This window comes from Marmota marmota, unplaced genomic scaffold, assembly GCF_001458135.2.
Source record: "Marmota marmota marmota unplaced genomic scaffold, marMar, whole genome shotgun sequence".
Lineage (NCBI taxonomy): Eukaryota > Metazoa > Chordata > Mammalia > Rodentia > Sciuridae > Marmota > Marmota marmota.
Window position 1 is genome coordinate 20,263,683 of NW_026000005.1, and position 20,821 is coordinate 20,284,503.

General features: G+C 39.8%; 1 protein-coding gene across 1 annotated transcript; it reads right to left on the reverse strand.

Moving 5' to 3' along the window:
• Positions 1–10,191: 10,191 nt before the first annotated feature.
• LOC107138592 (heterogeneous nuclear ribonucleoprotein A1-like) lies at positions 10,192–11,377 on the reverse strand. Its single transcript, XM_015481212.2, has one exon. The coding sequence runs from the start codon at positions 11,372–11,374 to the stop codon at positions 10,349–10,351; it is 1,026 nt and encodes a 341-aa protein (XP_015336698.2). The 5' UTR covers positions 11,375–11,377; the 3' UTR covers positions 10,192–10,348.
• Positions 11,378–20,821: the final 9,444 nt, after the last annotated feature.

The following is a 20,821-nucleotide window of genomic DNA, read 5'->3' on the forward strand; positions in this document are numbered from 1 at the left end:
TTAAGGACAAATATATCACTATGAGTCATAAATGACCTACATCAAGATCACATAATACAGGAGGTATATAAAAAAAACTTCAAAAATTTATTTATAATTAAATTCAATTTACCAAAGGGAAATTTCATCAGTGAACCAACCTCTCACTAAGCTAATACTCCTGTCCACTTCTTGGTGTTTTTGATTGTGTTTATAATCACAAAAATTGCTAACTTTACATCTATCATCTTTCATTTTCTTTGAGTTGTACTTACCCGTAGACTCTTGAAGTTTGAAAGCCGCTCAGCACAGGGATTCTTAGCAAGTGTTTAGAGACCAATTGCTCCCTGAGCACTCCAGACAGCTCCTCCTCAGTGTGTGATCACAGTGTGTGTGCACACCTAGTGAACTTACAGACCTGGGCAACATGGGAGAGATCCTCCCAGGAAGTAAGCAAGTTGCTTCCTCCGGGCAAAGCACACCATCCCATTTACAGATAATGATCATAGAAATTAGAAACCTTAATATGGGTTGTTTATGGTCACATAACTAGTGCTAGATACAGAATTTACGAATTAAAACTCTTTACCTCCTCTGAGTTTCAAGTGAACTCGACTCTTTAGAAAAGCATCTATTAGGCCAGACTCCAGCGTTGTCAGTTGCAGCATGCTGTGTACAAGAAATTCAACTGAATTTTATGGAAATTGTGAGAATAAGGTGCCTAACAACATAGACATTACTTGTGAAACATAATCCTATTACATTATTACATAAAATGATCCTCCTTGTTGTACCCAGACCTTAAAATTTAGAACTTGTTATTTTGCTTGAAATAAATATATTCTGGTCTCTTTACTTAGTTCCACATGGTAAAATGAATCCTTTAATTCACAGCTATTTTTTAATTAAAAATGCTTGTGCCCCCCTGGTTATAATATCACAACCATGAGCAAAGTCATCTAAATGAATGAGAGGAAGATTACCCCCTTAAAGTCAAGAACTCTGGTTTAACACATTTTTCTAAAGATATTGGGTTTGGCAGTTCCTGGTATTTCCAGGGGAGACAATGCAAAGAGTTTTGTAAGATTATATTTTTCTGAACAAGAAGTTAGTTTGGGAACATGGGCAGAAAAGGTGGAACTTCATAAAGGTATTCCCTCCCTCCATCTGATAACATTGGTGCCATGGAAGAGTATTATTTGAGCCATAGCTGTCAAGAATATTGAAACTGAAGTCTGATTTATAAGATTTTGGTATATTTATTTTATTTCATACTTCTTTATACTATACTTTAATTTAATTTTCTCTTGAAAAATATTCCAGGCACTATGAATTTGTGTTTTAGGTCAATATGTATTTATTGTTTTATGCTATTGGCCATTACGCCTCAAATCGAAACAGGTCTCAATAGATATCTTTTCAATTCCCAATAAAACCTATCTGTCCAGACTTTACTTGAATTACAGATATATGAATAAAAAGAAGAAAAGAATAGAAAAAAACACCCCAGCCTTAACAGTAAGTTCTTTCATTCAGATTTACACCTTTACCTACTGAAGTGATATATGTTGTCTATATCTTTTATTTAAACTATACCAGGGAAAATTTGAACAAACAATGAGTACAATTTCCAAGCTGTTGAGCACTAGGAAATTTTCCCTTCAGATTTTAAGTTTGATTTGACTTTGCATTTGAAAGCCGGAAAGGGGAGGAACTTTGTGGATATTGAAAGGAGTGTGTGGGTAGTGGCTGCCACAGAGGCCCACACAGGCCTCCATTAGGACTGGTCAATTTGTCAATGGCCAACACTATCAATACCAGATTAACATGTTATCTAGTTAGAAGAGTGACAAAGTTGAAAGGACATCCCCAAATGCTGCTATCTGTATAAACTACTCTTTCTGGGAAAAAAGGAAAATGAGACATTCAAGAGAGATTCGACAATTGCATAAGCCCAAATAACCAAAATCTCTCAGGTTTTATTCCTACATCCCTGGTGGTCCAAAAAGCAGGGAAGCTATAAGAAGGATCATGATTTTAAAAAGTGAGAAAACTGGGGGACCCACCTGTGCTCACTAGGGGAGTAATATTATAATGGTGGTAAGTCATTTTGAGAGTCAGTTTTAATCATCTAATGCCTGCCTTCCATAACTCCCTGTAACAGACAAACCCTGATTCTAGCCTCAGGCCTCCCCATTCTTGGGAATCTTAGAGGAGCAAGTCATGCAGGGGAAACTTCTATTGTCCCTGGCCATTGGATGTGGAACTGACTCATAGTCACCAATGTTAAATTCTATGGGTCCCAGCACAAGTTTTGGGCTCCTAAGTCTTTCTAAATTTACATGGATGGATCCCAATTAGAGCAAAGATCTGGGCCACATGGGGACTGCCCAGTAGTGTTCCTAACCTCTCTTTGGTAGGGGATCTGTCTAGGCTATTGCCTTGAGTTCTACTATGTAGATTGCCCAGCCATCTGTCATGGTGCTCTGGCTCCTTGGGAAAATGAAAGTCCTCTGTTTCCAACCAGTTTGACTTGTCCTCCTGTATCCTGCCCTAATTCTGCATGACCAGGAAAAGGTCTGTTTTACTCAGCTTTTTCACTGCTATGACTAAAAGTACCTGACAAGAACAATTTTAGAGGAGAAAAATTTTGTTGAGGGGGGGCTCACCATTTCAGAGGTCTTAGTCCATAGACAGCAGGCTCCATTCTTGCAGACTCACAATGAGGCTTAACATCATGGTGGAAGAGTGTGGTGGTGGAAGGTGGATCACACGATGATCAGGAAGCTGAGAGAGATTCCACTGTGCCGGATATAAAATATATATCCCAAAGACATGCCCCCAACGGCCCATCCCCTCCAGCTACACCCTACCTGCTTTCAGTAATCACTCAGTTAATACCATCACTTATTAATTTAAGACCCTCAGAACCCAATAATTTCTCCTCTAAACCTTCTTGCATAGATTCACACATGAGCTTTTGGGGGACACCAAACATCCAAAACAAACGGGGTCCTCAGTGAAGAAGCAACCTCCCAGGGAACATCCCCAGTGACCCCTGTCCTCCAGCCATGCCCCACCTGACTATAGTTACCACCCAGTCAGTCCATCAAACAGGATGGACTGAATACCATACAGCTCTTATAATCTGTTTCACTTCTAAATATTAATGCATTAACATAGGATCTTTCCAAGGATGTCTCACACCATAACAGTATGTCTAACTAAATATCCTATTCCAATTTCAATGATTATTTGGAGTGAGATATAACTAGCCAATTAGAGGAAGCACTCTACTGTCCTGGTCCTTCTACAGGCACACACACGAGATATTAGAGAAAACTGCAATCTAAAGGAGAAACTTTTTTTTTTTTAAACTGGTCTTTTTCTCTTGAAAATTTAAAGTAAATTTCACCAAGGGACCTCTCAAGTTTTTGCCAATTTTCCAATCACATCCTTCTTAACAAATGCACCCATGCTAAGATCTCACTTTGTACCCGGCTGTCAATTCTCTTTCATTTCCCTCAATCTGGAGCAATATCTTTCTCTCCTTGACCTTCCTGATTTTAACATGAAGAGTTTTAGGACATTCTTTTTGTAGAATGTTTCTCACTCAGGTTTTGTTTGATATTTCTTCTGATGAGAACCTCATTATGCATTTTGGATGAAATTATCACAGAAGAGAGCTGCTATTCTTCTCGCTGCCTCCTATCAGATAGTACATGAGCAAATTGGTCCCAATATTGATGACATTACTTTTGACCACTTGACAAAAATGGCTCCTGCCAAAGTTGTTCTTTTTAATGCTTTACTCTGGAATTAATAACTTGATTGCGTGGACAAAATTCAGGGCCATTCAAATCACCCATTCCTCATCCCACATTCTATTCAGCACTTACTTAACTATTATTGCTATCATGGATAAGGAGTGGTGATTTTTCAATTGCTTCAATTCTTGTATCTTTATTATACATTCAACTATAAAATACTTTCTATTTCCATTTGGTTTTTCCTATTAGTTCAATGGTTTATTTTAATGTGAATATATTCACATGAGTACTTCTTTTGATGCACAAATTATTCCATATGTGGACACCAGGAACCATCAGGTTTTTGACCTTTTTCATCTATCTTATATGACTTCCTTCGTTTATGTCACAGAAAGATGCTATAATTACACTTTCATATTTTATATTCTGTTAAGGTCTGTAAACAAGTCTGGATGGCGCCTGGCATTTTGCCAGAGGGAGTGGTTTGTGAAGTAAAGCCAGGGAGCCATTAAGTGTGGAGATTCCTTATCGATTGACTGATGTATCTAGTTTATGCTAATTAAGATAAGCTGTGTGGAATGTATAAATACCTCTGTTGTCCTACAACAAACGGCTCCTACTCCTGCTGTATCAATCTACACAATTTGCTCGTCACCCCCCCCCCCTTATTTGGCTGCAGGCGGACTGCGGCAATATTCTTTTTCATTTTTTTTTTTGCTTAGCTCTAGGTTAGCCATTTCTCTATGAAGACTTGAATTTTTGTACTGAGAGTAGTGTTTAGAAATTAAAATCTGCATACTACGGTATTTTCACTATGCTGGGGTATTGCTATTTAGCTTCTGCCTTTTATCTACATCTTTGATTAAATGTCTTATTGAATTTCACTCAAGTTCATGTCCACTCTGGCCTCCCTTTCTGCCATACTTGCATTGACTTCTCTATCAGTAAGACCCTAGCCTAACATCTTCAATATATTTGCTTCTGTGCTCAATCCCTTTATGTTGCCAATGTCCCAGCTTACTACACTTCCTTGACCTGCAATTGCCACCACCATCCATGGATAGGCCATTGTCACTGATACTGGCCAATGTCAAGTAAGGAGCAAAATATTGAGAGCAGAGAGAAGGAAGGAAGAAAAGAAGGAAAGAAAGAAGTAAGGAAAATGAACATTCATGGAATTTTCTTCATTTGGCCATCATTTCAATTGCAGCGTATCTTGTATTTTGTAATACACGTCTAAAATTACTGTGAGTTTGTGCCCTTGTAGATCATTCTTCTGTTATGAAACTGCTGATGTTTCAGCTTAGAATTATTATTTGGTTCATCTCACAAATTTTGGCATGATTGGGTCCTATCGAGTCCACTAAAACTGATAAGTGGAGGGAGGGGAAACAATATGTTCATTGTACTACAACGTGGACAAATAGCTTTGTTGAGATGATACCCACTGTGAGTGGCAGCTCTACCAAAATCCCACAGTGGGAGTGTGTATATTTAAAGCAAGGAGGGAAGGAGTTGACATGAGATCTGCTTCCATTAGAAAAGGAATGTGTCCCTCTTCTCAGCCTTCATTGCATTTCTCCTGATTAATTCCATTGATATCCTGAAAGGTGTCCTTGTATTAATTTTCAAAAAACTGCATTGCATAAAAAAAATGAATGGTAGAATACAATTTCCTAAGAAACAAATGACAATATCTGACACTGGTCTCCTTAGATTAAGAGGATATACTAACTGTTTTAATAATTCACAAACTGTTTATTAAGCATACACTAAATTCTAAATACTTTCAAGAATGGCTTCAAGATCACTCAAATGATATATCTCCCATAAAAACTCAGTATATCTTGATGAGCCATTTCAAACTAACATATCAGTGATAAAATACACATGTCTCCTGGGTCAAGAAGGATGAGAAAAAATAAAAAAGTAAGGAGAAGGGAAAAGTCAGAGATAATAGGCAAGGCACACTAATAGACTAGAGCCCAGGAAAACAGCAAAGAGGCACTGTCAAGCCTAAGGTCACACTGAGCAAAAAGGGCCTCTAGAGGCTAAAGCCAAGAGCCACTACAAGGAAGATAAAGTCAAGGACTAAGCAGTGGGGAATGGGTCTTAGTAAAGTAGAAAGGGCAAGGGAAGAAAGCAGGTAGTGCAAGCCCAGCAAAGAAGGCTACAAGCACAGGACAACTATTAAATATAAGGATTCAGTGTGTGGAACCAAGAATCCAAGGAGAGCAAGAGAAAAAAGAAGAGGCAATGTAATGGGCCCAAACCAAAAGATTGAAATCATGGAAGAGGAACAGGGTCCTCCAGAAGAGCAGCCTGGGCTCAAGCAAGGAGCCAGGCCCTGGAAAGGGACACCACGTGTGAGGGCCCGGCGGGACTCAAGGACTCCAGGGAAAGCACAGGGCCTGGGAGGGAAGGACAGGGCCTGGGAGGGAAGGNTTCAGCACTTACTTAACTATTATTGCTATCATGGATAAGGAGTGGTGATTTTTCAATTGCTTCAATTCTTGTATCTTTATTATACATTCAACTATAAAATACTTTCTATTTCCATTTGGTTTTTCCTATTAGTTCAATGGTTTATTTTAATGTGAATATATTCACATGAGTACTTCTTTTGATGCACAAATTATTCCATATGTGGACACCAGGAACCATCAGGTTTTTGACCTTTTTCATCTATCTTATATGACTTCCTTCGTTTATGTCACAGAAAGATGCTATAATTACACTTTCATATTTTATATTCTGTTAAGGTCTGTAAACAAGTCTGGATGGCGCCTGGCATTTTGCCAGAGGGAGTGGTTTGTGAAGTAAAGCCAGGGAGCCATTAAGTGTGGAGATTCCTTATCGGTTGACTGATGTATCTAGTTTATGCTAATTAAGATAAGCTGTGTGGAATCGTATAAATACCTCTGTTGTCCTACAACCAAATGGCTCCTACTCCTGCCTGTATCAATCTACACCAAGTTGTCGTGCCCCCCCCCCCCCCCCCGTTATTTGGCTGCAGGCGGACTGCGGCAATATTCTTTTTCATTTTTTTTTTTGCTTAGCTCTAGGTTAGCCATTTCTCTATGAAGACTTGAATTTTTGTACTGAGAGTAGTGTTTAGAAATCAAAATCTGCATACTAGGGTATTCTCACTATGCTGGGGTGTTGCTATTTAGCTTCTGCCTTTTATCTGCATCTTTGATTAAATGTCTTATTGAATTTCACTCAAGTTCATGCCACTCTGGCCTCCCTTTCTGCCATATCAGTAAGACCCTAGCCTAACATCTTCAATATATTTGCTTCTGTGCTCAATCCCTTTATGTTGCCAATGTCCCAGCTTACTACACTTCCTTGATCTGCAATTGCCACCACCATCCATGGATAGGCCATTGTCACTGATACTGGCCAATGTCAAGAAAGGAGCAAAATATTGAGAGCAGGGAGAAGGAAGGAAGAAAAGAAGGAAAGAAAGAAGTAAGGAAAATGAACATTCATGGAATTGTCTTCATTTGGCCATCATTTCAATTGCAGCGTATCTTGTATTTTGTAATACACGTCTAAAATTACTGTGAGTTTGTGCCCTTGTAGATCATTCTTCTGTTATGAAACTGCTGATGTTTCAGCTTAGAATTATTATTTGGTTCATCTCACAAATTTTGGCATGATTGGGTCCTATCGAGTCGACTAAAACTGATAAGTGGAGGGAGGGGAAACAATATGTTCATTGTACTACAACGTGGACAAATAGCTTTGTTGAGATGATACCCACTGTGAGTGGCAGCTCTACCAAAATCCCACAGTGGGAGTGTGTATATTTAAAGCAAGGAGGGAAGGAGTTGACATGAGATATGCTTCCATTAGAAAAGGAATGTCTCCCTCTTCTCAGCCTTCATTGCATTTCTCCTGATTAATTCCATTGATATCCTGAAAGGTGTCCTTATATTAATTTTCAAAAAACTGCATTGCATAAAAAGANCTCAAGTGAGGAGCCAGGCCAGGGAATGGAGAGCCAAGGCCCAGGGCTTGGGCAGGGGGCTCAGGACAGTGGACGAGACTTGGGAGGGAAGGCAGGGATCCAGCAGGGGGGAGGCAGGCTCCAGGCCCAGTGCCACTGCCAGGTGTCAGGTTTTCTGGTGCAGGACCAACTAAGCAATCAGGGAGACCAAGGGGCCCAGACGAGGGACAGGTTAAGACTCTTACAACCCAATCATTTCTCCTCTGAACCTTCATTCTTGCATTGTGTGAGCTTTTGGAGGACACCTCACATCCAAACCATAACAAGGACTTCAACATATGAATTTGAGGAAAGATAAATTCAACCCCTTGAAAAACAGCCTCTTACAAGAACTTTTGAAACAATCCCCAGAACTGTTTTGATTTGTTTGTTCCTTTGAATTGCAAATCTCCCCAAAAGGAAACAAGCTCTCTCAGAGTAATGTTCAACATCTTCAGAATCCTGAGTCCTCTTCATTCTTGAGACATGAAAGAAATCTAAATCAAATAAGAGAAGTCAAGGAGGAGCTGAACATCATGGCTCCTTAGGCTAAGTGCCACCAGAAGATAAACTGACCTTGCAGGCAAATTACATCAGCCCTGATGTAATTTTGGGCTTTTCTGCTGCTCAAGGTCTAGCCACCTTGCTACCAGACCTCCTCCTCATCTCAGAGGACCCTCTCTCACTAGCCCCACTTCTCCCTCCATATTTTCCTCAGAGTAAACTGGTTTTTGAAAACCAAAGCGTGGAAACATGCTTGTCTGCTCCTAGCCTTTGTCCCATTCCTCCACCAAGGTCCTGGCCAAGAAACCACAGACCAGACTACCCTAAGGAAAGAAAGAAGAAATATCAGTACAAAAAGCATTGGTGAATCATTCAAAATATACTGTTAATTCACATCCATCTAACACACACCAAGAAAGCTCAAGTGAAAAAGAGCAACGTTGTCACTGTCCCCAAGCCCATCTACAAAGATTGTCATTTTGTTTTGGCTTTGAGTTAAAACACGATGACCCAGAGGAAGGATTGGAGTATCCTAGAGGGCAACCAGGGACTTTGGTCTTCAGGACTTTACCTGGGAAGAAGAACAGGAGATTTTAACAGCTAGATATCCTGGTGTCCTGGAACATTTTCATCAGCTACTCTCAAGAGCACCCACACACAAAGAATTGCTGTGGGGGAGTTCAACCCAATAATCCAGATGCACTGTACTTTAGGGGGCGATAAAGCCAGAACGGGTGAGCACGCGTGCACATGCCCGTGTGTGTGTGTGTGTGTGTGTGTGTGTGTGTGTGTGTGTGTGTACACACAAATTAGTCCTAAAAATACTGTGCCGGTTGTACCTCTCTCAGGGATTGGGTGAGCCTGGATTGTTCTTGGGGTCCTCTGTATTGTTTGCCATATATGATACAGTGACTGCAACCCGAAGAGAGAGGGGGCAAGTCCTTTGCCATAAGTAGCCCATCAACTCCTGAATTAATTCGGATGACTTGTGTGGATCAATTTACTGACATGGGAAGGGAGGTTCCTGTAGGAATTGTCCCTTACAAGGATTTTCAGGTCCTTGGTTTGGAATTGATAACGTTGACAAAATTAAATTTAAAAAAAAAATTTTACCTCCACTTACCACTTCCAATATGCTTCAAAGCAATTGCAAAGTGAGCAAATCTCTTCAAATAACAATTGAATTATTTCAGACTCAAAAGATAAACACACTGAGCCAGTGCTAATAGAAGATGGATGTGGTAGGTTGCATCTTTAAACACTTTATCAAAATGCAGTTGGTGTGGCATTTTGATTATTTCAGTAACCAAATTATATTTACTAGATATCAGATCTGGTCTATTACACAGAATGTATTTGTTAAGTAAACTAAGAAAAATAATTTAAATGAAAAATATCAGGTCCCTGGACACAACTTGATTTGCCTTATAATGACACAGTAATAAAACACAATTTCATTTGCCATCTGCTAAAAATAAATCTTGAATTATCATCAGAAAGCATTTCTCTATTGAACACTTACTGCAGCATGAGTCTATCATATAAAATTAGATTGCACATTATGCTTTGGAAATTACAGGGATTTTGAATAAGATGCATCTTGTCCCAAACATTAGTCTAGGAAGATAAGGAGGTTTATGATTCAAGAATTGAAACAAATATAAAAATTACATAATTTTGATAAGGATAAAATAGACATTGATTTTCCCTTTTTAAAAATATAATACTTTTATTTTTTATTTTTTATTTTTTTTGTTTAAAAAAAGACACATTTATTCAGCGTCATGATCAGACTATTACATTTAGCAATCAACAGCATGGGTGCAAAAAAAAAAAAAAAGTCTACATTAAAACCCTTTGTATGAATGCTTTACACTTTCCACAGAACAGAAACTAAAATATCCTGTTATACAATTAGTCACAAATACAGTCCTCGAGTTTTTTTTGCCCATACACATGAGTATTGTCTAAACCATGTCTTCTTTGTAGCAGCTAGGCCCTGCCACCACTGTGCTTGGCTGAGTTCACAAATCTGTTGTAACCTGTAGCTTCCCTGTCACTTCTCTGGCTCTCCTCTCCTGCTAAGCTTTGTTTCCTGGCAGTATTAAAACCTTCTGCCACTGCCATAGCTACTGCTGCTGCTGGAACCGCCATAGCCACCTTGGTTTCGTGGTTTGGCAAAATATTGGCCTCCACCACCGTAAGGTCCAGAGCTTCTGCCTCCAAAGTTTCCACCCTTCATGGGTCCAAAATTTGATGACTGATTGTTGTAACTGCCAAAATCATTGTAGCTTCCACCACCTCCAAAATTGCTTCCATCATTACCAAATCCATTGTAGCCATCCCCGCTGCCACCATATCCACCACCACCACGACTGCCACCAAAGCCACCACGACCACTGAAGTTCCCTCCACGACCGAAATTGTCATTTCCACCAAAACCACCTCCACGACCACCACCGAAGTTTCCAGAACCACTTCGACCTCTTTGGCTAGATGAGGCACTAGCCATCTCTTGCTTTGACAGGGCTTTCCTCACTTCACAGTTGTGGCCATTCACAGTATGGTATTTCTGAATGACAATCTTATCCACAGAGTCATGGTCATCAAAAGTTACAAAAGCAAAGCCCCTTTTCTTTCCACTGCCTCCGTCAGTCATGATTTCAATAACTTCTATTTTCCCATACTGTTCAAAATAATCTCGTAGGTGATGTTCTTCAGTGTCTTCTTTAATGCCACCAACAAAGATCTTTTTCACAGTTAAGTGGGCCCCTGGTCTTTGAGAATCTTCTCGTGAGACAGCTCTCTTTGGTTCCACAACTCTACCATCCACTTTGTGTGGTCTTGCATTCATGGCTGCATCCACTTCCTCCACAGTGGCATAAGTGACAAACCCAAAGCCTCTGGAGCGCTTGGTGTTTGGATCTCTCATTACCACACAATCCGTGAGTGTTCCCCATTGCTCAAAATGGCTTCTCAGACTCTCATCAGTTGTTTCAAAGCTCAGCCCTCCAATGAATAGCTTCCGCAGCTGTTCGGGCTCTTTAGGGGACTCTGATTTAGACATGACGGCAGCAGGAAGACAGACTTTAACGATGCTTTCTCGGCGGCGTCCACGGGCAGAAAGCATTAAAAATATAATACTTTTAAATTATAACATTTAAAAGTATTATATCTTTAAATAAAAATATAATAAAACTATATTACAACTATCTTCCTTCTTTTGATCTTTTTTAGATTCCCAGAGATGACCCTTCAACATTTACACTTTGGACCATCCATGTGTCTTAATCTTGTATTTTCAAAAAAAACGAAATAACGTGATTGATCTTAAAAAAAAAAAAGTCTCAAATCAAAGCAAAATATAGGTTCACTCCTGATTGTCAAAGATAATTTTAGCATTTTTAAAATATTATCTGTGGCTTAGGTACCTGCATGATTACATTTTAGGATGCAAATTTTCACCCAAATATAATAAAACTTAGAAATTCTAATTTTAGTTTTTATTATCCTAAATATCTGTATCAACATGATTTTAAAACATGGTAGAGTTTTCATTAACCTGGAACAACCCAAGAGAGACTACTCATGCTTTATTCTTCAGAAATCTGCTCAAAGCAGATTAAAATCTGTAAAATCATCCACACCAAAAACTATGAGGACTGGATTCCCCCGTCTCCTAAAAACAGCCAGCTCACATGATAAAAAACCCTGGTTTACAGTGCTTACCAATTCCCATGGTATAAATATTCCCACAATGGCAAATTCCAAGCCACCACTTTAGGAATCTAAATGTGGAGTTGGAAAGGAATGCTCATAATCAGCTCTTGTGAGTAGCTAAGGGCTGTATCCAACACTGCATGTCCACCACAGTCCCAAGGCTCCTGTCAGTCCCATGTGATCTATTTAGAAGGGGCTTTAGGAAGAAGAAGCTACCCTGATTTGGATGAAGTTTGTCACCATGGTTCATGTGCTGGAAACTTAGTCCCCAGTGTGGTGGTGTTGAAGTGGTAGAATCTTTAAAAGGAAGGGCCTAGCAGAAGGTTATTGGGTCAAGACCACTAGTGTGAAGGGATTAATGCTGACCTCAAGGAATGGATTGGGTCTCATAGGAGTGGACGAGTTTCCACAAGAGCAGGTTTCTAAGAAACTGAGCTTTGCCCCTCCTCACTTCTTGATTCCTCTCTGGCCATGTGATCCCTTGCACAAGCTACCAATATGTGATGCCATCTGCCATGTTGTGACATAGCAGAGACCCTCACAAGATACAATCATCCAGAACTGTGAGCCAAAATAAAAACCTCTTTTCTTTATAAAGAACCCAGCCTTGGGTATTTTTTTATTGCAACAAAATACTAAGACTAAGGCACCATTCAAAGCCTCCAACTGGTCTGTACCCACCATGAGCCATGTACGTGGTACTGTATCTTCCTACCTGGAAGGTCACCCTGTGTAAAAGAAAATGATCTCAAATCATTCTTGAGTCCCTTGCTTTAGATTAGTGTCTGAAAAGTGAAATCAGAACCACTTTCCTTTTGCCGTCAAAGAGGCACAAAGTCCTCAAGAGTCTTTTTTCGGTTATTCCTAGCTATTTTACATTGCATTTTCCTGCAGAAATGTAGTCTTATGCCAGATGGATGTTTAGTCCACTGTGAGGTTTGAAAACACAAATAAACCAGCTAAATAACTTCTCAGGGATCTGTGCAATAAGTATTAAAGCTCTGCATTTATTCAAGCTCTGTATACATTAATTTATTAGTGTAATTTTGCAGTGGGAGAGTAAGTGTGTAGCAATTGCATATATGTGTGTGAGACCAAATAATAAAAAAAAAAGGCTGGTATAGAAATAAAGTTTCTTTCAAAAAAAAAGAATCAGGGCTGGGGATGTGGCTCAAGCGGTAGCACGCTCGCCTGGTATGCGTGTGGCCCAGGTTCGATCCTCAGCACCACATACAAACAAAGATGTTGTGTCTGCCGAAAACTAAAAAATAAATATTAAAATTCTCTCTCTCTCTCTCTCTCTCTCTCTCTATATATATATATATATATATATATATATATATATATATATGGATCAAAGGCCAGTGTCTCTTCTTCCAAGAGAAGTGTGCATGTGCATACACATGTGCTCCCTTGTACAAACTTAAATGTGTACTTGAATTCATGCAATAATATAGATTGTCTGGAACCTAACACACAAAAACACATGAGAGAACAATAAAACATAAGTTCATTGATATATTTTCTGTAATAAATTGGAAAACACATTTGTCACGAACAAATTAATAATAAACCTATTATATTTCATATACTAAAGGGGCTAGGACCCTGGTAACACAGAAATTGTACTTTTTATAAAATAAGTCTGATAATTCCAACAGTATTTAATTAACAAGAAGAATTGAGATGGGAAGTAGTTCCAATACTGGTACGTTTTTAAAGGATAACAAGTTTCTTTTTTTTTTTTNACACCACGCGTGAGGGCCCAGTGGGACTCAAGGGAATGGACAGGGCCTGGGAGGGAAGCGAAGTTGTTAACACTGGGAGATAAAGGTAGGAATGGGATAAGGGCCCATGACTGGTGCAGGGAATGTTGCACAGGTATGTATCAAGGGTCCAAAACAAGAAATCTAGGCATTGGTGTTAGGATCCACTAACACAACAAAGGAAGGGGGGCTGAGGTACAGGGTGCTTTAGGAAGTATCTATCTTCACCTTCCTCCAAAAGGTCACATATCTTGCTCTTCCCAGCCACATCCCCATTTCCAATGCCCACACTTGTTCTGTCCAGCTTGATCTTATTTCCTGTACTCCTTCCTACTGTGCACCTATGGCCTTTCCTCATAACCGTATTTCTCATTCTTGCATGTTAGATCTGAGAGACCTTATTGCCTGTGATGTTTCCAGCTCCTGTGCTTTGTACCAGTGTTCATCCCCAGATGTGACAGGAGCCCAGCATTCCCATGATAATCCAGTACCAGTAAATCCAAATTCCTAGTCAACCCTCTGCTCCCACCTCACCCCACCACTATATGAGGGAAGTAGACTTACCATCTTAAGCATCCTGGCTTGGCCCCAGTAGAGCTCCTACGTCTGGAAAGGACTTCTTCCTCTTTTCAGTCACATGATTCTCATACATCAGGTACCCAGGGATCTTACTGGCTAGGAATGGGTCAAACTGGCTCTTGCTGGTAGTCTGACATGGGAGACTTCCAGGAGCCAGTTTTCTCCTCAAACTTCAGTTTTTCATGTGAGAATGATACAAACCCATAAAAAAAAATGCTGGTCTGTTGACAAAGTTTTACCTCTGTGGTCCCAGTTACAGTCATATATGACATAACATTTCAGTCAATGAATATCAGTTTATAAGTTGTTGGTCCCATCAGACTAGATCATCTCGTGATGTAGCCATACTCTGATGTTTCCATATGGACAACACCATCTCAGGATGCATTTGTCAGAAAACATTCCATTATAGAACAATACCATAAGTGTATGCCCGTGAAGAAGCATCATTTTGTTCTAGGACAATCCTTTATATAAATTACAATTAGATGCCTGAAAATTAAAATTGTCTATTGTGCTCCAAAAAGAAACTAAGGTAGAAAAGCTGCCTAAAATTTTTACAGCCTGCTGCCTAAAGCTAGGAGTGTCAGTGATTGCCTGCCTAGCTTGTACCAGGCCCTGGTTTTAATCACCACAATGGCAAGAACAAAAGAAGACCCAGAGCCTTAGTCTGCTAATTCCACCAACAACATGGGCCCACCAAACCAGATCAAATTCAAGTGAACCTGCTCTTGCTCATCTCAGATATGTACTGCTCTATGGTGAACATGTCAATCCTGTGTTAACTTCATAGGATCACTGCCCCTGTTATAACCCTGCCACTAATAACCTTCCTCATGTCCTGCCCTTTATGAGTCTGGGTCTCTTCTGATACTCTAGACATTTGGACAATACAAAGTCATGAAACAAATTACATCATGAAACTCAGTTATAACAGCTAAATTTTCCTAAAATACAAGCAATAATAGAATCTGTTACTTTTCTTTAATCTGGAAAGCCCATGTTTAAGGCAGTGCCACCATGTTCAAAGGTGAATGTTCATGAAGGTTCTGACTTTATCAGTGGGTTAATTTATTAGATGGCTTAATAATTTGAACAGACCACAGAGATGTGGTGAAGAGTATAGGCGTATGGGGCATGAATGGAAGAGGGTTTGCCCTTGAGGACAGTATTTGTCCTTGGCCCCTTCCTCCTCTACCCTGCTTCCCTGCAGCCAAGAGCTGAGCAGCTTTCCCTGACCATGATATTTTCTTCCACGATGTTCTGCCTCATTTGGGTCCTAGATCAATGGTGCTAACTGACCATGGACTGAATCCTCGGAAACCATTAGCCAAAATAAACTCTTCTTTCTCCAAGTTGCTCTTGTTCAGGTATTTTGATCACAGCCATGCAAAGCTAACATGGCATCTTTATATTTTTTTTCATGTGAGGTTATTCTTTTTTATTTACTTTTATTTTTCATTGTCAATGGACCTTTATTTTATTTATTGATATGAGGTGCTGAGAATCAAACACAGTGCCTCACACATGATAGGCCAGCGCTCTGCCGCTGAGCCACAACCCCAGCCCTGAACTTATTCTTAAAAAATATGTAGCAAATATATAAAACATCAATCATATAACCACAAATGTTGACTTAATAAAATTATTAGTTACACCACCAGAAATATACCACTTGCCTGAATCTCTGCTTCTCACAATTAATAGTCTCGAGGCTTTAACCTATAAGAACTTGATGACAAGTACCAATACAAAAGTATTATAAATTTTTTTAAATACGTAACTGAAATTGTTGTTAATTTTAAGATAAAGTCACTTGGCTTATTTTTCTGTGATATCTTTAAATTGAAAATATAAATGTACCTCCCAGGAAGGAAACACCCATCCAGTGGCAAAAAAAAAAAACATTAACATGAACCAATAACAAATGTATTCCTCAAGTAAATCTTATATTCATTTTTCTTAGAAAACCTATATTCAACCATTTGAGTTAATAGTCAATGAAAATTAAAGTTGATCATTCCCTTCCATCTTATAGAAGAAAAAAACTCACCTATCACTATCAGTTAAGCATAAAAACCAAAGTTCCTGAGCACTATAACTATATGGAATACAACTATTTTACTTCATTTGGCAAATGTTGCTGGTACTTAACCATGTGCCAAACATTACAAATAACTTCTACTGAATTTCCATTACAGTCCTAATGTGGGTCCATTATTTCTATCATTTTTGAAAACACACAATTGACCAAAATTCTTATAACTCTCATGTCAATATCATGTGGTCAATGACCACAGGTCAAGTCCAAACTCCAAAGCAAGACAGACTACCAAGAGACCCACCAAGGGGTCTGTCACAAGAAAGAGAGCCCTCCTTGTTGCATCTGTGTGGGCCAGGCCCCGCAATACCACTTCCCTTCCAATTCCCTCTTCCAGAAGCTCCACACTCCAAACCACACATCCCTGTGTGCATTTCAGCTGTACTCACCCTAGGACTTTTTCCAGTGGGTACTCACAGTTTGTAGAGACCAAGAAGGGCACTGGCTGCAGCTGGGGAGGTGAAGGAAGGAGGTGTGAAAACAGTCCAGTTTCACTTGAAGGGTCAAAGCTGAAGAACAAATGGAAGAGCTCATGGATGCCAGGCCTGGGAAGAACCTCAGTGTCCACTGTACTATCCCACTGCTTCCTCTCAACCCTCCGCTCAACCACTTTGCAACTTACTGCACTATCTACTAATTTATTTCCTATTGCCCATCTCTCCCCTACTAGAGCATATACCCAGATAAGGACAGCATTTTGCTTGGTAAGGAAACTACTGAAGCAAGGGCCCTGCAGTCTAGACGGACAAGGATCTTGTTAGGATTTGGACATAAGTGTCCTGAAAAACTGTTAATGCAGAACTATTCAAAGGTGAGATGATTAGACTTAGAGCTGTGACCTAAATCAGTTCACCTTATTTTGAATAGTGTAATTGGGTGGGAACCATAAGCAGGTGGGATATGATTGAAGGAAGTGGGTCACTGGGTACCTGTCCTGAATGGGTCCATATTCCCTGTGGCCTCTTCCCCTTCCCTTCTTTCTGTCTCCTGGCCAAAAACAATGGGGCAGCACTCCTCCATCATGCCCTTCCACCATGACATTCTGCCTCATTTGGGACCCAGAGCAATGCAGTAAGTCCACTATGGACTGAACCTCTAAAACTAAGAGCCAAAATAAAGTTTTAGTCCTTTAAGTTATTCTTGTCATGTACTTTGTTGTTAGTGACAAAAACCTGACTAACACAGGCCACAAGCCTTGTCTAGAGGAGGTGAGGATACAGGAAAGCAAACAAGAAAATGCCTCCTTGGAGGGCCAATCAGTGAATAATTCTGCCTGGTGGGTCATCCAGTCTGCACCACTACTCAGTGCTCCTGTGCCAAGAAAGCAGTCATGACTGTTCCTATAAAACCTTACTTAGAAAAACATGTGGCAGGCCAAATTTGACTCACAGGTAGACATTTCCTAAATGAAATAAAGTTCAAGTACAGAGAAAAATGCCAAGATTGGGTTGTGTGGATCTGTCAAAAGAAACACCAACAATGGCAGAGGTTTTATAACAGTGACACAAAAAAACAGAAAATAATGCCCCAGGTTGGGAATGGTGGCTCCTATCTATAATTCCAGAAGCTCAGAGAGCTAAGGAAGGAGGATTATGAGTTCAATGCCAGCCTCAGCATCTTATAGAGGTCCTAAGCAATTTAATGAGACCCTCATCTCTAAGTAAAATATTAAAAAGTGTCGGGTACGTAACTCGGTAGTTAAGCATCACTGGGTTCAAATCCTCATTACCTAAAAATAAATAAATAAATAAATAAATAAATAAATAAATAAATAAAAGAGGCCACATTTCCAGCTAGAGACAAGACCACAAATGTAAATATTAGGAACCTGAATCTAACCTCACAGCCTCAGGAACATATTTTATAAGGTCAACAACCACTTGACCTGAATAACAGTTTAACACATGTACAACTGAATTCTATAACCAGCCTCATCGCTACAAGCTAAAGGTCAAAAGCACTCAGGGACCAGACAGGAGTGCTGAAGAACATTTCTGCTACCTGATGATACCTGCACCCATTACACAAAGTAGCAAAAAAATGAAAATTCATCATTCCTCATTCTCATGAAAATCATTAGAAAAATCACTGAATCACCAATAACCTCATATAAAAGTCCCTTTCAGGGCTGGGAATATAGCTCAGTTGATAGAGTGTTTGCCTTGCATGCACACTGCCCTGGGTTCAATCCCCAGCACCACCAAAAAAAAGTCCCTTTCACAACATATAAAAAGTTGAAGTCCTCAGGAACAAATAACATAAAAAATACATGGAGTCAAACTTCAATAAGGGGCACATGTGGTGACTGGAGTGAACACATCTCCTGCATGGGTCAAAAAACCATTAATTTTGAAAACAAGATGTCACAATGAATGTAATTTTAATTAACATCACAAACTTTGGGGGTAAGATAAACTTGTTGGAAAAGATTTTTGAAGAGGCGTGGAGAAGGACGGAAACCTTGTAAAGAGTAGCTGTGATCAGTGGGAACCCAGTGGGAATGCTCTGTCTATTTCTGGACCTCACAGTCCTGCTGGCAATAGCAAATAGGCTTTTTTTGGGGGGGGGAGGGGAGAGTGGTGAGGGCAGTGCTGGGGATGGAACCCAGGGTCACTCTATCATAGAGCAACACCGTTGGCCATTTTTATCTTGAAACAGCATTTTGTAAGTTGCTGAGGCTGGCTTCCAACTTGTGACCCTGCTGCTTAAGCCTTCCCAGTCACTAGAATTATAGGCAGGGTCCACCAGGCCAGTCGGGTTCTACATCTAAGAACTCATTCTCTCTACCCACTTTTTCCTTATAGTTCCTGGGTAGCCTTTTCAGACACCAGAATGTACAAAGGCTTGGAATGATGGCACTTTGTGTCCACCTGTCCGTGGGTTGAGCGTGGAACCAGAGCAGAGGGTGCTGGGCTGTGTGTTATATAACTATGAAATGATTCTAAATACTTCTAAAGTTTGATGTTTTTGGAGCATGTTCCCTCCTCACTAGAGCATGATGTGTTGCCAGACCTCATATGTCCCTTCAGACTCCCCACGTGTCAGCTACTGATCTAAACTACTGAGCTTCAGAAAAGATCCCAATTCAAGAGTTTGACAGACACCTTGAGAGCTTAGGTTAAGGTAGGACTACACTCTGTCATGTGAAAGCCCATGACACTTCTCTGAAAGCCTTGAGCCAATCAGTGACAAGGCAAGGCCTCATCAGCTGTGAATTAATCTCAGAAGCCTCACCCACTAATACCACCTGCTACCAACTAGCAATTAGAGACCTTACCTGTTATCCTGACTCTTCACCGAGGTGGTCAAGCTGGCTTCTCCAAGAACTGCTCCTACACAGGAAAACCTCAGCTTCTATGAGACTTTATTTTTCACAAGGCCTGTTTCCATATTAATTGAACAAGTGGGCTTTAAGAATTTTGGAAACCCTACTATGTGGTCAAAGTACTTCATCTACATGGTGTATTCTATGAGTTTTTTTCATATTATTCTCTCCCCTCTGAGCATTGTAAACATACACAACAATTCTCATTGTATTTCAATAAACTCTTGACTCAGTAAATCATCTCCTCATTTCTGTCATATACAACAACTGGCAGTCAGCAGGATTTCACAATGCATAGAGGTGAAGGGTTGAACAAAGTTCAAATTTTAATTTTAATTTTAATGAAAGAATAGAGAATGGAAATTGCATAGCATTCTTCTTCATTCTCAATATTCTACTGTATTTTCACCTTTGATGTCCTGGGAAGAATTTCTGAAAGTGGCACAAACTATCAGAATTCTGTGCCATTCTCACAAACAATTCTTTCAAATTAGTTGAGTAGCATAAACCTGTTCTCACTATAAATCGAGATATATGCACTACTCAGTACCTTAAATGATGGCATAATTGTTTTCTTTTTTTTTTTTTTTTTTTTTTTGACCAGTAAAAATTTCATTTGGAAATTTGGAAACTCTTCTCTATCATAACAAACTAGAAAATTTTTATTTACTTATTTATTGAGGTACCAGGAATTAAACCCAGAGTAACTCAATCACTGAGCCACATTCTCAGCCCTACTTTGTGTTTTATTTAGAGATAGGGTTTCACCGAATTGTTTAGGATCTCTCTAAGTTGCAGAGGATAGCTTTGAAGTCGTGATCCTCCTGCTTCAGCCTCCTGAGCTGTTGAGATTACTGGCATGCATGCCCACACCCAGCAAAACTACCAAAATTTAAATGAATGGTATACATAAAACAATAGGTTAGAAGCCAGGTATGGCGGTATGCACATGGAATCCCAGTGACTTGGGAGTCTGAGGCAGGAGGATCACAAGTTTGAGGCCAGCTAGGAAATTTAGTGAGATCCTGTCTCAAAATTAAATTTAAAATAACTGGGGCTATAGTTCCATGGTAGGGCACCCATATA